At 43.6% G+C, this 21,881-nt stretch overlaps 1 protein-coding gene across 3 annotated transcripts in view; it reads right to left on the bottom strand.

The window, feature by feature from the left end:
• Window positions 1–21,881, bottom strand: part of PRKCQ (protein kinase C, theta) — a 137,940-nt gene that overhangs the window by 59,215 nt on the left and 56,844 nt on the right. For all 3 annotated transcript variants that reach the window (XM_010853152.1, XM_010853153.1, XM_010853151.1), the window contains 8 exons: window positions 16,412–16,574; window positions 14,998–15,029; window positions 14,816–14,901; window positions 13,584–13,713; window positions 10,148–10,257; window positions 8,966–9,083; window positions 6,913–7,073; window positions 2,147–2,320 (listed from right to left, as the gene is read on the bottom strand). In XM_010853152.1, coding sequence (XP_010851454.1) covers window positions 2,147–2,320; window positions 6,913–7,073; window positions 8,966–9,083; window positions 10,148–10,257; window positions 13,584–13,713; window positions 14,816–14,901; window positions 14,998–15,029; window positions 16,412–16,574 — 974 coding nt within the window. The remainder of the gene's footprint in view (window positions 1–2,146; window positions 2,321–6,912; window positions 7,074–8,965; window positions 9,084–10,147; window positions 10,258–13,583; window positions 13,714–14,815; window positions 14,902–14,997; window positions 15,030–16,411; window positions 16,575–21,881) is intronic.

The raw sequence follows: 21,881 nt of genomic DNA, 5'->3' as shown, positions 1-21,881 counted from the left end.
AGTTTCTCAAGAGGCAGGTCAGGTGGTCTGGTATTCCCATCTCTTTCAGAATTTTCCACAGTTGATTGTGATCCACACAGTCAAAGGCTTTGGCATAGTCAATAAAGCAGAAATAGATGCTTTTCTGGAACTCTCTTGCTTTTTCCATGATCCAGCAGATGTTGGCAATTTGATCTCTGGTTCCTTTACCTTTTCTAAAACCAGCTTGAACATCTGGAAGGTCACAGTTCATGTTTTGCTAAAGCCTGGCTTGGAGAATTTTGAGCATTACTTTACTAGCATGTGAGATGAGTACAATTGTGTGGTAGTTTGAGCATTCTTTCACATTTCCTTTCTTTGGGATTGGAATGAAAACTGACCCTTTCCAGTCCTGTGGCCACTGGTGAGTTTTCCAAATTTGCTGGCATATTGAGTGCAGCACCTTCGCAGCATCATCTTTTAGAATTTGAAATAGCTCAACTGGAATGCCATCACCTCCACTAGCTTTGTTCGTAGTGATGCTTTCTAAGGCCCACTTGACTTCACATTCTGAGATGTCTGGCTCTAGGTCAGTAATCACATCATCGTGATTATCTGGGTCGTGAAGCTCTTTTTTGTACAGTTCTTCTGTGTATTCTTGCCACCTCTTCTTAATATCTTCTGCTCCTGTTAGGTGCATACCATTTCTGTCCTTTATCAAGCCCATCTTTGCATGAAATGTTCCCTTGGTATCTCTAATTTTCTTGACGAGATCTCTAGTCCTTCCCATTCTGTTGTTTTCCTCTATTTCTTTGCATTGATCGCTGAGGAAGGCTTTTTTATCTCTTCTTGCTATTCTTTGGAACTCTGCATTCAGATGCTTATATCTTTCCTTATTTTAGCTAAGTACATTTACTCATCTATTCCCTAATTAAACACTTGAGAGTCTATTGGCAGCTGGAGAAGTGGTGACGAAATCCCTAAGTGACCGTCCACATTTACTGGCTGATTCCCAGTTTCCCCACTAACACTTCTGTGGCTGGAGGCAGAAGATGCTACTTATACTAAGGTAGTACATTATCATCAAGGCTTGAAATAGAACAAGAGAAAAACTTCCTCATTTTCTTTGGATCTTAACCACACAGCTCCCCATGGGTCTGCTTATTATTCTTGGCTACGTACAACACAATTCTAGGCCTTACCCATGCGGACAGGGTGAAGTACAGTAGGAAAATAGAAAACCATAATGTTTATACAGATGACTGATCTACAGGAATGTTCATTTCAGTGTTATTTAAATCAGAACAAAGTTTAGAATTAGCCTAATGAGATAAACCACATTGCAGAAGGATATCTACAGATGTCAGGAAATGTACAGAGTGTTAAAGTGCAAGTTACAGAGCAGGAGGTATTTACACTAACTGGTTATTTTTATTTTTATAAACCGAATGGGGGGGAAATCTAGAAGGATAAACTTTGACATAGTAATGGCGACTATACCCAAGTAATGGGATATATATGATTTTCTTTAAGCAAATAAGCAAATTTTCTAAAATCATCCTGAATAACTTTTAAGTTAGAAAAAAAGTGCTTTTTTTTTTTTTACTTTTAAAGATAAAGCAGATCAGGAGGAACATTCTCCCAAAATAAGAGGCATTTTTGACAAAATTCACAGTTTTATCTGACTGCTCAGTTCCTGGTAAAGTATGCTCTAAAGGATGATCTTCTACTGGCCTTTTAAAGGGAAATAACAGTACACACACATTTTGATCCATTTTTCCAAATTTTGTCTCCTGAAATACATGTATGGTAGATGAACAGATGTCACACCTTTTCCCTTTCACAAAGCACTGCTTTGTTAAGCAAATCACACACTGCTTAGAATCCTTGTTATAGAAGTTAAACTGAATTCTAAAAAGAAAGCAAGCAAAACCAGAAGGCCCTTTCCCCAGTCAAATGCATTAGAAAATTCAAGTTTCCTGCATTTTTCCAAACAAGAAAACTTGTTTCTTTTCAAACAAGTTTCTTCCCCTCTAAACAACTGTTAAAGGCTTGCTTAGATGGATGGAAGGTGGACTCAAAGAAGAAATACATGGAGTGAGCGCCCCATGTCTCCTGTTCTGCAGGAGCACCCCGACCTACTGGTTGAGGATGTAGAGATGAAGGACCATCTGGGCAGAAGCCTTACCTTGGTCTGGAATGTGCAGAACATATGTGTTAAGAACGGATGCTCCCAGGCCAAGGAGAGGACCCTCTTCTCTACCATTGTGCACTCCACGTCATCGTCCATCAAAACCACATCTTTCTTTAAGGCTTTTATTGCGAAAAACTGATTGGTTTTCTTGAACTCTGCTAGGAAGACCTGGAAGGAAGGAGAAGAAGCAGAGTTATTTTAGCATTTGGATTGACACTCGATAAAGAAGAGTCATGACATGCTGAGAGAGATGTACTGGGGGTGGAAACAGAATTAATTCTCCAATCCTCCTCTATCCCCTTTATAGAGACAAACCGAGTTTTCCTGGCGTGGGATGCTATTAACAGCTTCATCCACTCTACCTTTCAAAGGGTTTCACAAAATCAGATGGGTTATTCTCAGCCCCTGAAAGGATTCTGTTTAAAAAAGTGGAATCTAGAAAAATCGTACAGATGAACCTATTTGCAAAGCAGAAACAGAGACACAGATATAGAGAACAAAAGCATGGACATCAAGGGGGATAGATTAGGAGGTTGGGATTGATACACACACACTGCTATGGATAAAACAGATAACCAATGAGAACCCACTATATAGTTGAGGGAACGCTACCCAATGCTTGGACTGAAATGGGAAGGAAATCCAGAGAAGAGGGGATACGTGTACTTGTGTAGCTGATTCACTTTACTGTACAGCAGATACACAACACTAAATCAGCTATACGCCAATAACATTTTTTTTAAAAGTGTCCTGTCTGCCCAGAGACCCAAGTTTATAAAAAAAAAATCAGAGAAAAATATGTATTGAGGAAGCAGCAGTGAGCAATGAAGAGGAAGACTTGACTGCTTTTGAAATAATCAATAAAAATGAGCATAAAACCTTACTCCACGTTTTATCCACTTTTTCAAGGCCAAAAAGCATATGTGAGAAATCCAACTGTCCTGATGTACTTAAAGAATGCATAGCATTTCCTCTGACGGCACAGACACTAACATTATCTTCAAGACCTACTATGTGTCAGACATTCTGCTACAGGCTTTACGCATGCTATCTAATTTTAGTACAGATAGTAATAATAACAGAAACCTAGGGTCAAAGGGTAACTTTCTCAAACTCACAGAGCTACTCAGTGGAAAATCTGACTCCAAAGCTGACTTTTCCCACTCAATTTCAGGCATCTTATAAGACAGGACACCAGATGGCTTACAATGGAGGGTTGCTCCAGCCTGCACTCTTGCAGGTGATGCAAGCCACAGACAACTGACGGTAGTGAGGACACGGCCTGAGGAGACAGAAAGCCGCAGCTCTGGCCTCGTTCCACAGACATTTACTGGCTGTGGGAATGTGGGCTCACAAAGGAACCTCCCTGGGCTTCGGTTCCCTAACGTGGAAAAGCCATAACTGTCACCACACTGCTGACTTACAGGACTGTTGCGAAAATCACACATCCAGGTGGGGAAGCGACTTGTGAACCCTAAAATGCTTTCTGAATGACAGTCATTGGAATCTAAAACCAAAACGAATGTGTGTAACAAAACAGAAGCAGACTCACGGATATAGAGAACAAACCAGTGGTTTCCAGTCGGGGGGAGGAGGGCCAAGACAAGCGCATGGAATTAAGAGGTACAAACTGCTCTGTGTAAAATAAATAAGCAACAGGGATATACTGAATCTCACAGCAAAACAGAGCCATTATTCTGTAGTAACTTTAGAGTACAATCTATAAAACTACTGAATCACTATGTTACAACACTTCAGAAGCTAATATAATACCGTAAAGCAACTATACTTCAAAAAACCCACTCATTGTTTGCTTCTTTTAGTGACTTTTGAGGAATGCTGAAGTTCATGATGACACACCAATAGTGAAAATGCATGTGTCTATGTTTAAAATAATACAATGCAGACAGGTTTGGGGGTAGCTGGCTTGATAAGAGAGGGTAGAGCTTAGATGAGAATTCAGGCATGAAGGTGAAAGTGTGAGTCACTCTGCTGCTGCTGCTGCTGCTAAGTCACTTCAGTCGTGTCCAACTCCGTGTGACCCCTGAGACGGCAGCCCACCAGGCCTCCCCGTCCCTGGGATTCTCCAGGTAAGAACACTGGAGTGGGTTGCCATTTCCTTCTCCAATGCATGAAAGTGAAAAGTGAAAGTGAAATCGCTCAGTCATGTCTGACTCTAGCGACCCCATGGACTGCAGCCTACCAGGCTTCTCTGTCCATGGGATTTTCCAGGCAAAAGTTCTGGAGTGGGGTGCCATTGCCTTCAGTTGCGTCCAACTCTTTGCGACCCCACGGACTGTAGCCCGCCAGGCTCCTCTGTCCATGGAATTCTCCAGGTGAGAATACCAGACTTGGTAGCCATTCCCTTCCCCAGGCGATCTTCCCAATCCAGGGATCGAACCCATGTCTCCTGCATAGCAGACAGAATCTTTACCATCTGAGCCATCAGGGAAATAACGAGCATAACCCCAGAAAACAAGCCATTTATTCTCCTGGGCCTAAAATCGATGGAGAACCAAAATAGACAGGCTACCATTTTGATAAGGAACCATATCTATAGAGAGTGAAAAAAGAGAAAAATAAGAACAAGTTTTGGAGTTCAAGAAGAGGAAATATATTCTGCTTTGGGGCTCCCCCCTTCACTGGGTTCCCACAGTGGGGTCCCCTCGGGGTGCAGGGATCTGGGATTCTGATGGGGAGGAGCTTAGTCATAGAGCCGAGGCTACTGAAGCTCTCAGCTGTACATTGGGTTATTTACTAAGGCAGGTAGGTTTAACTTAAAGCTGTGTTAACCATGTTGAAAAGTAGAAATCTATCCAGAGAACAAAGAAAAACATTTCTATAACAATTAGAAATCCTCTTTTGGTAACTGCTTCTTTCAATAAAACATTTCCCAAACCAAACTTAAACTAGGAAATCGAAAAGGCAATCTCCATCTCTATAATGTCCTTTCAATTTTTGGTAACAGGCTATCATGGCACATTAGTTGATGCTACCTTTTAATGAAGACTGGCTGTAAAACTGCCTACTGCACTCAGAATAACACCAAGAGAGCCTGCGATGGTTCGTGCTATTGTGGGAACAAATTAATAGCTACTGGCTACAGTTGGCAGGGCCAAGTGGGTTTTGCCAAAGGCAATTCCTTGGTACTAAACCCAACCTCTACTAGCAGCACAAAGTCATTCAGCCATGGCAAGACCTAGTTGTATTTCAGCTTGTTTATTATTAAACTGGGTAAGTTTTACAGCCCAAGTCTGGTGAGCAGGTGCTGAGTATAATGCTGGCCTTGGTTGCACAAATTCATGGAACAGTAGTCTCTGGCTAAAATTCTCCCAGAAGTGACATCCAATATAAATAAAAAAACAACTGAGGATTTCATTAATACATGAGATATCCTTCATAGCCAAGATAACCTAAAAGCCTGTATTCCATGACATCCCTCTTTACAATCACTGACTTGACAATCTGCTTGTCACTGAGAGTTGATTATAATTTCTTAGACTATGTTTTCCTCCTCCTCCTCACCCTCCATGACAGAGAGCCCATACGTTGAGTGAGCGGCGGGAATAATTGAGAGGAGGGACTCCTCCGTGAAACTTTTCCTAAGATACTCAAGTTATGGCTGTAATTCTGGGCTGCACTGTGTCCCTTCCAAATAATTCCATGGACAGGCTCCTCTGGAATCTTTATGACCCAGTGATCAAACCCAGGTCTCTCGCATTGCAGGTAGATTCATTACCATCTGAGCCACCAGAGGAACCTTAATAATTCATATGCTGAAGTCCTAAAACCCTAGCACCTGAGAGTGTGACCTTATTTGGAGACAGGGTCTTTAGAGAGATGATTGTGTTCAAATGAGGTCATTAGGATGGGCCCTGATGCCATAGAATTGGCATCCTCATAAGAGGAGGGAATTGGGACACAGAGGAATGGCCATGTGATGACACAGGGAGAAGACCGCGTCTACACCTGGGAGAGAGGGAGGCCTCAGGAGGAACAGCCCTGTCCATACCTTGATCCTGGATGTCCAGCCTCCAGAACTGGGAGAGATACATTTCTGCTGTTGAAGCTGCCCCCCTCTGTGGTATTTTATTACAGTAGCCCTAAGCTAAGACAACACTGAGAAAAAAATCATAAGGAAAGTAAAACCAGACTCTGGGTTGAAAAAAGGAGCAAAACAACAACAAAACCACCAATGAAACAAAAATATCTATGAGACAGGAACTGGCCGGAGCACCTTCCTGCTTCGTTGGCATCCAAAGATACCACACTCATAAGCTGGTGGGATGAACACCTTCAAAGTGAGATAGCTGGAACTGTTTTTCCCCAGGGAGTAGAGGCTGCCGCTCCCAAGAGCTCCCTGTGCTTAGTCGTTCAGCTGTGTCCGACTCTGTGCAACCCCATGGACTGTAGCCCGCCAGGCTCCTCTGTCCATGGGGATTCTCCAGGCAAGAACACTGGAGCGGGTTGCCACGCCCTCCTCCAGGGGATATTCCCAACCCAGGGACAGAACCCAGGTCTCTTGCTTTGCAGGCAGATTCTTTACCGCCTGAGCCACCAGGGAAGCTCCTGGATCCCTTTTGATTCAGACATCTCTCTGGTCTCTAACATACATCACATCACATCACAGCTCCCACCCAGGAAGCCTCTCTCTGCACACCATGCCTGGTTTTGGTCCCACCAGCTCAGTTCCGCTGGCCAGAGCTTTGCTTCTCAGTTTCTCTCATCTGGCCCACAGAATCCTACATACAGTATCATACCTTGCCAAAACTTCCTTTCCCCAGCATTTTGTGCAAGGTGAAATCCTCGATTTTTAGTTTCATACGCAGAGAACCTCTTTCTTTGTTCGGCTCAGGTTCTGGACGATGGCATACTTTCTCCATCTCTTCCAAGGGAGACTCCCAGGAGATCCCCTGAGGCTCTGAAAATGATAGGCCAGTGGTTAAAAGGAAATAAGGAACAGCGGAGGGTCATCCTAGCTATTCTGAGACCTGCTTTCTTTTTCATATCCTGTTCTAAAGTTTCATCTGCAGCAGTTCAGAAAGGGGTTCCTGCAGGGCAAAAGGAGCACCTCCTGCCTGGAAGCCAGGCATCTGGGGGGTGGACCGTGTCTCTTTATGGGACAGACTGGGGAAAATGTCAGGTTAAGAAACATTCCAACCAGCAAAAGACCATCTCTGCAGCAGGAACAAGCACTTTAGATAATGCCGGATCACAGACACATAGGGATTTTAGCCGAACTAGAGGGAAGATGACTCCTCATTGCTTGCATGGCTTGCAGGCGTAATGGCATCAATTTCTGTGACCTACCATGTAGGGAAGAAGAGCTGGATAGCAGATCATTGAAGACGCGAATGGAAGCATTCGCCACAGTCTTCAGGTCAAGATGCTGCCTATTTTGATTGTCTCTGAGACATGGTTTACCCAGAGACCTTTCCCAAATCTAATCCAAACACGTCTTTAAAAAAATTTACAGACAATTTATTCTTCACCCCATGCCAGAGAAGTTGTAGACCAACTTTTCTGGAACCTTCCTCTCACCCTCTTATAAAATTTCTTTTCTTAAAATTGAAATACACTTGACATATCACATTGTGTTAAGTTAACATGCATAACATGTTGATTGACACATTTATCTACTGTGATATCACTTGATGGCATCTCATAGCACATAATTATCCTATCATTTTTGTGGTTGGAATTATGTGTGTGCTCAGTCATGTCCAACTCTTTGAGACTCCATGGATTGTAGCCTGCCAGGCCTCTCTGTCCATGGAATTTTCCAAGCAAGAATACTGGAGCAGATTACCATGTCCTATTCCAGGGGATCTTTCCCATCCAGGGACTGAAGCTGCATCTCTTGTGTCTCCTGCACTGGCAGGAAGAGTCTTTACCACTCCAGGTTTGTCTTTCACATTCTGAGTCCAAGGAAAATAAGTATTTTATAATATATGTTGAAACTACTCAGAATCACATGTATACATATAGCTGAGTCCCTCTGCTGTTTACCTGAAACTACACACAACATTAATTAATTGGCTATACCTCAATACAGAATGGTTTTGGTGTTAAAAAAATAAAAATTGAAAAAGAATCACACAGTCACAACCTCTCAAAAAGCACCTTCCAACAGGAGGCTGGATGAACTTCCATAATGTCATAAATGTTAAGGATGTTGGCTATTCTTCCCCATTCTAATCTTAAACTTTTCAGTAAAGACTCAAAGTACAGAATAAGATGGTCTGTGGTATTTCTACCTTAGTGCTCTATGGAGGATTCAGTTTTGTAAAACAGTCAGACCATGGCAGGGAATAACATTCTAAAATTCTGAGGAAAAGTTTGCCCCATCTTCTACCCCCACCCCAACTTCCCACAACCCCTATCCGCTTACAAAGCTTTTCTAGTGGGCTGTATTTTGGTTTTACTTCTAGAAGTAGAAGCCTTTTTGTGGGTGGCTAGGTCAGTAATTTCTAACTAGAAAAGAATCATTTATCAGGCCAGGTAAAGGGAGACTTTAGCCCAGAAAGTCTTAGTGAAAGTGTTAGTTGCTCAGTTGTGTCCAACTCTTTGTGACCCCATGGACTGTAGCCTGCCAGGCTCCTCTGTCCATGGGCTTCTCCAGGCAAGAATACTTGGAGTGGGTAGCCATTCCCTTCTCCAGGGGAACCTTCCCGACACAGGGATCAAACCCGGGTCTTCTGCATTGCAGGCAGATTCTTTACCTTCTGAGCCACCAGGGAAGTCCTCGACTCAGGTTAAGGTTAATCAGGATTAATTACTGATGACAATTCCATGGTGAATAGGGATAGCTACCTTTTTTCCCTGGTCCTGGTACGTACGGCGGCTTTGCTTCACCTTTTATGGAGCATGGGAGACCAATTTCAACTGGACCTTCTCTGAAGATGTGCTCAGAATCTCTTAAGCAGCGAGCCTGGGTTACAAACAAAGAGTCAGACCACCCACCTACCCACCCACCATGGACGGGACCATGCATGCTGCTGTCCATGGTCACGAAGCCATTTCAGATCCCTGAGTATGTAGGATAACCAAACCTCTCCTCCTCCTCGGCACTCTCTTAGGATCCCACACCCTGTGAACATCTATTATATTTTACGCACCAGCAAAGCGTGCTTACTTCCTTCATATTTTCTGGGGGCTCACTGGTTTTTCCCACACTCCCCACAGCACTCAGTCACAAATAGGAATCAAAGACCAATGGATGGAAAAATAGCTCAAGTAGGCAAAGCCAAGTCTTTAAGATTTTTTTTTTTTTTTTATTAGAGCAGACTATTTTTAAAGTCTTTCTTGAAGTTGTGACAATACTACTTCTGTTTTATGTTTTGGTTCTTTGGTGCGAGGCGTGTGGGATCCTAGCTCCCTGACCAGGGATCAAACTCACACTTCCTGCATTGGAAGGTGAAGTCTTAACCACTGGACCACCAGGGAAGTCCCAAAGCCAAGTCTCAAAGAGGGTTTGTTCACAGATGTGAGGATTCAGCATGCTACTGAGTGAAAGGCAAAGCTGCCTCGGATTCAGTGTTTTGGGGGCATTTTGGAGATGATTTCAGCAAATGTTTTTCTCACCAGCTATTACACAGTCATTTTATAATAAAGCTAGCAATGAATATAATATATAATTATTAATATTTTAATATATTTATTATTTATTAATATTTATGAATATAATAAAGCTATAATAAAGGTATAAAGCTAGCAATGAATCCTCAATAATTTTAATGAATACATTTGTTTGTGCCCCTGCTCATTCCATGAAGAATTTAAGCTCTTACAAAGATCCACACAAGCAAAATGCATTAAATAAACATCTCAAAGTGGGGATGTGGACATGCAGATCAAAGCCAGGGTCAAGGCAAGTGCTTGGAAACAGATTCCAGGTTGCCGCATACAGTTGCTACAAGTCCAAGAGTGAAGGGACTGAAATAGTCCTTGTTGAGTTGAAACTGCGGGAACTTGTCCCCTAAAAGCCAATCCTACCTGCTGAGTGCTCTCGATCATTGCCAGTGCTTCAGCCATCAGCTTCTGGTTTATACCACAAAGGTTGGCCACCTTTGTCTGGCATCTGTGATGCACATTCATGCCACATGCTGAAAGAGAAGCAACGCCGTGAGCAAGGGCGACAGAACCAACTTCTAGACACTCTGAACACGATCTGTTTTGGGTGCAGGTATGTCCAACAGACAACTGTCAACCCCCCAGCACCATCTTCCCCGCAGAGGGAGACGCTGAAGACAGATATTAGGGCGGTGCTCTTATGATGCCACCAAGCATCCACCTCCGCTTCACTGAGATACTCATGCACACAGCAGGTGCCTTTTGTCATGATGCTGGGACACGACTCCTGCTCGAGGCAGAGCCAGAGCCTTGTTGATGGCAAGGAAGGCTGCCGTCCATTTGTGTGCACAAACCGAGCACAGTGACTGGCCTCCAAAAGGTGCTCACCAAAGACAACTTTTCTTTCATCTTTCAAAATGTTATTGAAATATTTAGATGATACTTTAGCTGACTTTACCTTTAGTTTTCACTAGGTAAACAAACCATTCACAATAAAACAAAATAGCATTTTCTATGTAAGTAAGTATAAACCATAGATAGTTGTAAAAAACCCATCAGAAGTGAAATCTTTAATACAGTAAAGATGCTACTTATAATGGCCTCTCTCTTCTGAACCCTGTCTGATTTACTTGACTCTTCCTGGGCTCCCAGATACAGGTTTTATGCTGGGCAGCCCCAGCTCCCATTTCCTACCCATGACTGCAAGGCAGAGAGAGGGAGGCAGTTAGCAGGGATTGAGCATCTTACTGTTTAAAAGTGTACCAGATCTAAGCTCCTCTCTGATGTGCCGTGCAGAAAGGCTCCCTGCCCACCAGGATCAAAATGTCAGAAGCCTGTTACGAACCTAGTAGGTGATAACTGAACCTCCGTGAGTGCAAACAGTTCCTCTGATGACTAATTTCATGCAAATTTCAGCAGCCAGAGGAAGGAGACAGGATCAGGATAAGAGGGGACCGTACTTAGGCAGTAGGCTTACAGGAGAGCAAGAAGAAGAGAGAGGGAGGCAGAGATGGGGGGAGACCCAGGGGAGAGAGTGGGAGGTGGAGATGCAGACAGGGGCATGAGGAGGGAGCAGACAGCACCCCGCCTCGCGGGGTTCCAGCAAGAACAGAGAATGACTCGGGGCAAGGGGGAGGAAGGAGTGGGAGAGAGGAAGGGAGAAGAGAGGGAGGGAAAGTAAGGAAGGCCAGAGGACAGGAAATGAAAGAAGAGAACGGAACAGAGAAGAAAGAATGTTGGGAAATGACGGGACAGAGCAGGGCGTGGAAGCCATGGAATAATGCTAAGGAATCCTAGCGGGAGTTCTGAGCTCAGAGGCAGCAGCCACTGCTGGGACGAGCGTGTCCTCTGCAGGTGGGGTGATGGGCTCCAGGGAAGAAAACCCTGATGTCCAAGACCATCAGACTCGAGGTGCCATCAGGTGTGGATTTGATTATTCCTGTCCTGTTTGTCCACTCAGAAATCCTCCAGTTACCTGTTGCCTGTGAACTCCTAAAGACACTCTACACAATGCCAGGCCACCCACCCACGGATCGTTGAGCAGGCGTAGACAGGAAAGTGTGTGGTGGTCCCTGGGCAGCAGAGGTTTCTCTGGTTCAGATGAATTTTGACTACCTGTGGGTTTGCCTTCAGCAATGAGTTGAAAAACCTAACATCACCTGCCTTCCTTAAGATGTCACTCCAGGCTCCACCAGACCTGCAGATACACCTGGGATGTGGATAAGGAGGCATCTAAGGGCGATCCTCCTGCTAGGTCAGCCCCCTTTATCACTTAAAAGACCCAACACACATTAGGCAGTGGCATAAGTTAAAATGGGGTCACCCACAAAAAATAAAGTGGTTTCTATGTTTAATCAGTGGGCTTCCCAGGCGGCACTAGTGGTAAAGAACCTGCCTGCCAACGCAGGAGATTTAAGAGACATGGGTATCCCTGGGTTGGGAAGATCTCCTGGAGGAGGGCAGAGGAACCCACTGTAGTATTCTTGCCTAGAGATTCCCATGGACAAAGGAGCCTGGCACGCGCCCATCTATGGGGTTGCAGAGTCAGACATGACTAAGGTGACTTAGCAAACACGCATGTTTCATCAATATCCTAGGATAAACCATAATGGAAAAAAGTGTGTTAAAAAATGCATATAAATGTATGCACATTATATAATATGTGTGTGTGTGTGTGTGTATGTATATATATAATTGAATCATTTTGCTGTATAGAAGTAATTAACAAAAGTGTACGTCAACTATACTCCAATAAAAAATCTTTTAATTGAGAATAAAATGCTCCCTGCTGAGTGGGGCACCTTTGCTTTGAACACATTATCTAGGCTCTGTCCCCTCTCAGCCCCACTCCAAAGGCAGAAGGGCTCTGATGGTTTTTGTTGGAATTTTTCCTCCCTACCTCCTAATCCTGGTGAAATGGCATCTCACTTTCTAAAGGTTATTGCCTTAGCAACCTGGGCTTTTAGAGCAAGAAGGCTGTCTGGCTTTTTCTCTGGTTAGACTGAATAGCTGGATGGGTAAAGGGGCGTGAGCTCGGGCTCTGTGGTCAGGTCACCTGGAGGAGCCATCCTGTCAGAGCTGGGCTGCTCCCTGTGCAGGCTCCCCCAGTGGCTGAGATGGCAAACAACCTGCCTGCAATGCAGGAGACCTGTCTTCAGCTCCTGGGTCAGGAAGATCCCCTGGAGAAGGGAATGGCAACCCACTCCACTCTTCTTGCCTTGGAGAATTCCACGCACAGAGGAGCCTGGTAGGCTACAGTCCACGGGGTCGCAAAGAGCTGGACATGACTCAGTGACCGACACGTCCAACACTTAAACTGTGCAGCTGGAGTTCACAGCACGCTTTGGGGACAGATGCGCCAGCTTCAGTAAGCCAGGGAATTTTCCCGTACAGGACTTTTCAGCAGCCCAGCAGATGTACCAGGCTCATTCCTCGATGGGGCCACAGACAGAATGGTCCTTGCTGGTTCCAGGGAGAGTGGCAGGGGCCTGGCTGGAGCTGCCAGTCAGGAAGGGACAGGCCAGGGCAGGGGACCAGTCAGAGGAGCGTGCCACCTCCTTGCTTCCCAGGACTGGGTGCCTCAGAAGGCATCAGGCCAGGGGCCTGGACACGGGACCTGAATGACTGTGCACTTCTCTGGGAAATAAGACATGGGCTGGTGGCAGGTGGAGGGAAAGAACAGCAGCGGCTTGTTATCCGGGAATTTCTCATTCAGGACCACGGGGCTCTTCCGGGCTGGCTGAACAAGCCAGTCATCTCCATCTTCCCTCCCTCCCTCGTCCTCTCATCAAAGCTGCAAATCCACCCCCCTGAATGTTCAGTTGGTGGGGACGCCAAGCACCTTTCGCATGGGACTCACCGTCACACTTGAGTCCTTGCCTGGCCAGGCCCCACAGCAGGGTCCCACAGTGCTCACAGAAGGTTGGGCTCTTGTAATTGTAGACCTTAAATCTGTGCGGCATGTCGATTTTGAACCTCTCCTTGTGGAACTGAAAGGGAACAAGAGAGTGTGATGGTTCGTGTGTCCCTGGGTTCCCCACTTTCCATTTCTCTAGCAGAGACTTTTGCAGAATGAACAGAATAATAAAAACATTGCAATGATGTGTATTGGAAGTCATGAGTTTTACTTGTCAAGCCTTATAGTCATGTCCAATGAAGACAGGAAGCCATTAGCTGTTCTGGGTCAAGGGCATGAGATACTCGTTTCAGGTAACCTGGAGAGAGCTGAAGTCTGCCGCCTCTGGGCAGATGGGTTAATATTTCAGGAAGGAGACCAGAGTTATTCGTTTAAATGGGAGTTATGTCAACGGACTTCCCTTCCTAATTTAATATAAATATTTCCTTTTCTCTTTCAACCTAGAACGAGTGCTTTCACCTTGGGAAGATATTATATAATGCCTCCTCTAGAGGCATCGGTTTATTAGTGTGAGCAGTGGGAAGACTTCTCACACTTGTTATATATGAACAGAAGAGACAAGGCATAGAAAACAGTCCCGCCAGGTGCTGTGACAAATGTCACCTGTGTTGTCTTGTATAAGTGTAATATCTCATACAATCCTCAAAATATCTCATTTGAAGCAGCCTCTGTTCAGGATTCTGATTTGATCTATGGGGACATTAAACACGGAGAGGGCGAGACACTAGTTTCAGGTCTCAGTAACAATCATTACTGAAGAGGAAAGTGTTTTAGGGATATTGACACGCATGGAAAAACTTAAGAATTGTGCATTATGAGCAAGAATTAGGGAGTTGCTGGACTTCCCTGGTGGTACAGTGGATAAAAATCTGGAAGGTTCCACACCCTGTGGAGCAACAAAGCCCATGCACCCCAACGACTGAAGCCTGCAAGCCTAGAGACCATGCTCTGCAATAAGAAAAGCCACCACAATGAGAAGCCCCGAGCACTGCAGCTAGAGAGTAGCCCCTGCTCTTTGAAACAAGAGAAAGCCCACATGCAGCGACAAAGACCCACTGCAACCAAAAAGAAAAGAATTTTTTAAAAAGTCCTTTAAAAAAGAATTAGTGGGCTGTTAAAGGCAATGTCAGGATGAAATCATCATATTTCAGACAAAGGCGAATCTAGGTCCGTACCATAGTTTCTCGGCTGTTGATAGCTGATCCTGTGCACTTTGCTATTACTTTATCGATACACTTCTTGTGAATTGCTGCATTACATTCTGAAAAGAAATAACTATAGCTTGAGATTTTCAGACGTTAAGGGACAACTAAACAAAAGAAATGATGCTAGTACAACAGAAATCCTTCTTACTTACGTTGACACTGGTAGCCTTGTTTGTTCAGACCCCTGCAATAAAGCACATGTTTGAATATGTATATGGACTTTAGAGTCAACTATAGTACCAAGAACAAAAACATGTAAAAGATGAACAAGCTCTCATAGCTTCCTACTCTCACACAGCATTTTCTGATCAGCAGCCCTTGTCTGTTATTAGCCAAGAGTGTTAATGTGCGCTCTTATTTGGACCTGCTTTGTGAAAAGTCTGAACATTCAATAAATGAGGAGTTGTTCCTCATTTAGGGAAAGTTGTTCCCTTTCGTTTGCATATTTCCCAAACAAACATGCAGACAAAAAAATGCCCAACCAAAAATGGATCACAGAATCCTAGTAGCAAATTTCCATGTCTACACTTAAAAATTTTCACTGTCTTACTAAGTTCAGTACAGATAAACAAAGATATCCATATAACACTTTATTTCCTCTTTCTGAGTATCTGAGAACAGTTGCAGCTAATAAATTCTCAACCTTAAGACTGATTCTGTTAACATTCACTATTAGAAGGGAAGGAGTTCAAGTCATTAGATGAAGACAGTTGATGGAAATCCACCAAAAGTCTACCTGACCTTTGGATACCCTGGTTAAGCCAGAGGTTGTGCATTAACAAATCCTGCAAGAACCCATGGGATAGAAGACCCCAAAAGAGTGGGGGAGGCTGAAACAAGAGATAGGAGTCATTTTGAGTCTCCAGTCTACCGTAGCCTTCGCTGCTGTGGTTAGTGAGGCTTAAACCAATCTCTGTTTGAGGGCTGTTAAGACACCCAAGAGCCTTGTAAACATAGAAACCCATCAGCTCCAATGGGCAAGTGTTGCCTTCTGCAGACATTTAGTTAGCAGCACAGTTGGGTTGTTGAGCTGGTGGCAGTTTTGACTATAAAACTGTGCTTACAATAAAGATCTCTCCCTCTTCTGTCCCTCCCCACTCACCCCCAGAAACTTCCCATTTAATTGGAAACCAAAGTTTCCTTGAAATCTTTCTTAAGGGAGCTGGATTCCTCGCGCTATAGGAGCTCTATTATGAAAATATTCTCTAGAATCACACCGTTTGAGCCTTCTCAATCCAGGGGAGGCCACTGGAAACTCTCAGCTAGTACCTATTCCCGTACACTCCCCCCAAGGTGGAACATGCCAGGCCTGGTGGATTAAAAAGATGCATCATGGGACTTCCCTGGTGGTCCAGTGTTTAAGAATCTGCCATGTAATGCAGGGGACGGGCGTTCAGTCCTTGCTCAGGGGTCTAAGATCCCACAGGCCTCAGAACAACTAAGCCTGTGCTCTGAAGCCTGTGTGCCATAACTAAGACCCAACACAGCCAAATAAATAAACAAACAAACAAAAAATGTGATACAAGGCATAACCTGAAGCCTGGCATCACACGCGAGTTACCATACCAGACAAATTCATGGCAGACGGAACAAAACGTGGGCTGTGGGAAGAAGGTGGCTGTGAACTCATGGCACTTGACGTGGTGGACTTTGGCCTGCTTGATGGCTCCTCGGCGGTGATGCAGAGCGAAGAAGCTGTCGGTCTCGAATTCGTTCATGTCCTTTGTATCTGCAGGAAGAGGGCAGTGAGAGTGACCTTCTGGATACGGCTGTCACAGCTGGGGGCGACCAGGGTGGGGGAATGGGGAAGGGGCAGAGATGGATGAGGAACCAGACAAGCTTTAAGACCATTAGCACCCCAAGTACTCGGTTGGGCTAAAAGCCTATTCGGATTTTTTTCCAAAAGATGTTATGGACATTCTGGCCAACCCAGTATTTCTAAAGTTTGGTACAATATGAAGTGTTTTTCCTTAGTCCCATAACAGAATTATCAGAGGGTGTCCTGTTATAGGATTGGAACAACAAGCCTGGATTCTTGGCTCAATCGTTCCATCCTCTTTCATGACACTGAGCTATATCCTCTCTCAATTTTTAAAACCAGAAGTTGGAATGTTTAAGGTATTTATTGACCTCTCCTCGTCACTGTCAGTGATGAGTCAGCCAGAAAAGGCAGGAAGTGGCAAATACTTTGCCTGTAATTCTAAAGAGTAATGTGGTACTGACAGTAAGTTGGAAACTATATATATATACACACATACATATATTAGGTCTCAGGAAATTTTATATCTGGTTGTTTATACACAAAAAATGTAGACAGGTAAGAGCTGGCCAGATTTCTGAAGGCAAAAGAGCTTTGGAAAGTTGTTTATGTTTTAGTTTCTGAAGCCCATGGGAATCAGATACAGCTCTATAAACTATACATGTCAATGTGGAAAGGGCTAGAAATGAACAGATGACTGCAATTAAAAAATGTCTAGATAATCCTGGATGGGACCTAGTCATCTACATCAAATCATCACATTTACATTTGTTCAGTTTACCCTGGGCTCTGGATGCTGGTGAAGGTACTCTGGGTAGTAATTGTCCACAGTACCCACAGCTTCCTAAAAGGCTGGAAGAATTCTGAGAAATGCCAGTGAGAATATTAGCCCTGGCTGAAGCCCAGGTCCCCCAACCAAAATACACAATAGCAAGGTAGTTATGATTAAACAGTACAATGGACCCTCCAGCATGCATGAGAGAGCGGCACGGTAAAGTAGACAGAACAGAGCTGCCATCACCACTAAAATACGGACAACGATTTCATGACTCTAGTTCCTACAACTGCGATTTTAAGTAGATTCTTGGATTACTTACTCTACTTATTTTTTAAAATCCAAAAAAATGGAGGTTTGGCAAGAATAAGGGGCTCCTGTTTCACAAATGAAGAGCGTTAACAATATTTAAACCCAATTGTTTCCCTTCTGGCTAAGCCATGGCAGTGGCTGGACAACAAGCTCGAGGCAAATGATCCTGCCACGCCTTTTCATGGCCAGGCTGGAAGCACACTGGGGAGACAACGGGCCAGGGGAGGGTCGTGGAGGTGGAGACCCTCCTCCATGATCCAGCCTAGTGCCAGCACTCATTTCAAGACTGAAGTCTTTTCTCCAAGAGTCCATGGGTCTGTTTTATGGAAACCCCAAACTCTCAGATAAAATGTCACTTTGCTGTACACCTGAAACTAACACAGCATTGTAAATCAACTATACTCCAAAGAAAATAATAATAAAGCATTCCTAAAAAAGAGTTCCTTACAGGGCTTAGTACTTTGCCTGATACTTCAAGGATAGGCGATTTAGGTCTTTTTTTTAGGAACTGGGCTGGAAATAAATTAGGCTTGGTGAATTAGGGGTTAGATTTAGGGTCACCGAGGCAACTGCCTTCTCCTATAGGTTCTGGTTTAAGTGTAGAGATGTATTTACAACTCGGGACTGGCACAGGAGGCCATTTGTCGGGAAGCTCTGACTCATTTCTATTTTGGTGCTGATGAAATAAAAGGAAATAAAGCGTAAAATTACTTTTGAACTCAGGGAGGGAGGTGAATTATTCTGGGAACCCTATCCATATTACTGTGAAAAATATACAAATATAATCATGTAAAAATTATATGGTGGTGGTTTAGTTGCTAAGTTGTGTCCAATTCTTGTGACCCCAAGGACTGCAGACCACCAGGCTCCTCTGTTCATGGAATTCCCCAGGCAAGAATATTGGGGTGGGTTGCCATTTCCTTCTCCAGGAGATCTTCCTGACCCAGGAATCGAACCCAAGCAGATTCTTTACTGACTGAATAGTCTAATAAGCTATTATAATAGTCCAGACTATATACAACTGTATGTTTATAAATATAAAATAGTCTGTGCATTAGAACACTGTACATTTAAAAGTATGTCAGAGAGTACAGGTAAGGAATTCATTCCCTTGCTCCTTGCTATAATTGCTTTATCCTCTGACCATTTCAATCCTTATAAGAAAGTAAATGTATAAAAGCTCAGAATTTTAAAAATTCTCCTTGTGATTACTGTTTATTTCTGAAGTAATTTGATCTTCCGTTTGTTCACTGGCTTGAATAAGCTCACTGATTTTTATATAGTTGGTTATTTATTTTATAGCAATGGTGCCTAATCTATTTGTTTAGTTTAACCAATCACTTGTTTGTAGTCAATTAAGTCACACATTTCCTGGGAAGCTATAAGCGAATTGTTATGCAGGATAGTATAAAGAATTATGAGATGTTACCCCCAATTTTGAATGGGTAAGTCAGGAAGAGATGGCACTCACAAGAAGAACAGACTTGGAGATAAGAATTCCCATTTTTTAGGAGGGAGGAAAAGAAATTACAAAAGAGGCCATGAAGAGGCAGCTGAAAAATGAAGAGGAAAACTTGAATAATATTACATCAAGCAATCCAAGAAAGAAAAGGTTTCTCAGTGTTGACGATAGAGAGATGTCAAGGGAATTGAAACTTAGAAACAAACATTTGTTTTGAGGATTCATTCTTTTGGAGAAAGCCATTTAGCAGATGGATTGAAAAATAAGCCAGATTCTTTGGGTTTAAGGGTTGATAGAGTAGTGAAGGAAAAAGGAGTAATATATTAAACTACTTTCTCAAGAAATGTGTCAGGGAATGAAAGGAAAGAAAGCCTTGTAGAGGAAAAAAGTTTAAAAAAATACCTTTAAACTGAGAGATTGGGATTGACATATATACACAGTTCAGTTCAGTCGCTCAGTCGTGTCCAACTCTTTGCAACCCCATGAATCGCAGCACATCAGGCCTCCCTGTTCTCACCAACTCCAGGAGTTCACTCAGATTCATGTCCATTGAGTCAGTGATGCCATCCAGCCATCTCATCCTCTGTCAACCCCTTCTCCTCCTGCCCTCAATCCCTCTCAGCATCAGGGTCTTTTCCAATGAGTCAACTCTTCGCATGAGGTGGCCTAAGTATCAGAGTTTCAGTTTAAGCATCAGTCCTTCCAATGAACACCCAGGACTGATCTCCCTTAGGATGGACTGGTTGGACCTCCTTGCAGTCCAAGGGACTCTCAAGAGTCTTCTCCAACACCACAGTTCAAAAGCATCAATTCTTCGGCACTCAGCTTTCTTCACAGTTCAATTCTCACATCCATACATGACCACTAGAAAAACCATAGCCTTGACTAGACGGACCTTTGTTGGCAAAGTAATGTCTCTGATTTTCAATATGCTATCTAGGTTGGTCATAACTTTCCTTCCAAGAGTAAGCACCTTTTAATTTCATGGCTGCAATCACCATCTGCAGTGATTTTGGAGCCCAAAAAAATAAAGTCTGACACTGTTTCCCCATCTATTTCCCATGAAGTGATAGGACCAGATGCCATGATCTTTGTTTTCTGAATGCTGAGCTTTAAGCCAACTTTTTCACTCTCCTCTTTCACTTTCATCAAGAGGCTTTTGAGTTCCTCTTCACTTTCTGCAATGAGGGTGGTATCATCTGCATATGTGAGGTTACTGATATTTCTCCTGGCAATCTTGATTCCAGCTTGTGCTTCTTCCAGCCCAGGGTTTCTCATGATGTACTCTGCATATAAGTTAAATAAGCAGGGTGACAATATACAACCTTGACATACTCCTTTTCCTATTTGGAACCAGTCTGTTGTTCTATGTCCAGTTTTGACTGTTGCTTCCTGACCTGCATATAGGTTTCTCAAGAGGCAGGTCAGGTGGTCTGGTATTCCCATCTGTTTCAGAATTTTCCACAGTTTATTGTGATCCACACAGTCAAAGTCTTTGGCATAGTCAATAAAGCAGAAATAGGTGTTTTTCTGGAACTCTCTTGCTTTTTCCATGATCCAGCGGATGTTGGCAATTTGATCTCTGGTTCCTTTGCCTTTTCTAAAACCAGCTTGAACATCTGGAAGTTCATGGTTCATGTACTGCTGAAACCTGGCTTGAAGAATTTTGAGCATTGCTTTACTAGCATGTGATATTATACAGTGGAAGTGAGAAATAGATTTAAGGGACTAGATCTGATAGACAAGAGTGCTTGATGAACTATGGACAGAGATTCATGACATTCATGACAAGAGACAGGGGTCAAGACCATCCCATGGAAGAGAAATGCAAAAAAAGCAAAATGGCTGTCTGAGGAGGCCTTACAAATAGCTGTGAAAAGAAGAGAAGTGAAAAGCAAAGGAGAAAAGGAAAGATATAAGTATCTGAATGCAGAGTTCCAAAGAATAGCAAGAAGAGATAAGAAAGCCTTCTTCAGTGATCAATGCAAAGAAATAGAGGAAAATGATAGAATGGGAAAGACGAGAGATCCCTTCAAGAAAACTAGAGATACCAAGGGAACATTGCATGCAAAGATGGGCTCGATAAAGGACAGAAACGATATGGACCTAACAGAAGCAGAAGATATTAAGAAGAGGTGGCAAGAATACACAGAAGAACTGTACAAAAAAGGTCTTCATAACCCAGATAATCACAATGGTGTGATCACTCACCTAGAGCCAGACATCCTGGAATGTGAAGTCAAGTGGGCCTTATAAAGCATCACTACAAACAAAGCTAGTGGAGGTGATGGAATTCCAGTTGAGCTATTTCAAATCCTGAAAGATGATGCTGTGAAAGTGCTGCACTCAATATGCCAGCAAATTTGGAAAACTCAGCAGTGGCCACGGGATTGGAAAAGGTCAATTTTCATTCCAATCCCAAAGAAAAGCAATGCCAAAGAATGCTCAAACTATATATACAGTACTAGGTATAAAACAGGTAACTAATGAGAACCTACTGTATAGCACAGAGGGGAAAAAAAGAAGGTAATCTGTTTGTAGGACATATGTTAGTGTTAGTTGCTTGGTCGTGTACGACTCTTTGTGACCCCATGGACTGTAGCCTGCAAGGCTCCTCTGTCCATGGAATTCTCCAGGCAAGAATACTGAAGTGGGTTGACATTCTGTTCTCCAGGGGATCTTCCTGACCCAGGGATCGAACCCAGGTCTCCTGCATCTCCTGCTTTGG

Source organism: Bison bison, unplaced genomic scaffold (genome assembly GCF_000754665.1).
Source record: "Bison bison bison isolate TAMUID 2011002044 unplaced genomic scaffold, Bison_UMD1.0 scf7180017864323, whole genome shotgun sequence".
In the NCBI taxonomy this organism is placed as follows: Eukaryota; Metazoa; Chordata; class Mammalia; order Artiodactyla; family Bovidae; genus Bison; species Bison bison.
This window is presented reverse-complemented; position numbering and strand designations above follow the sequence as displayed.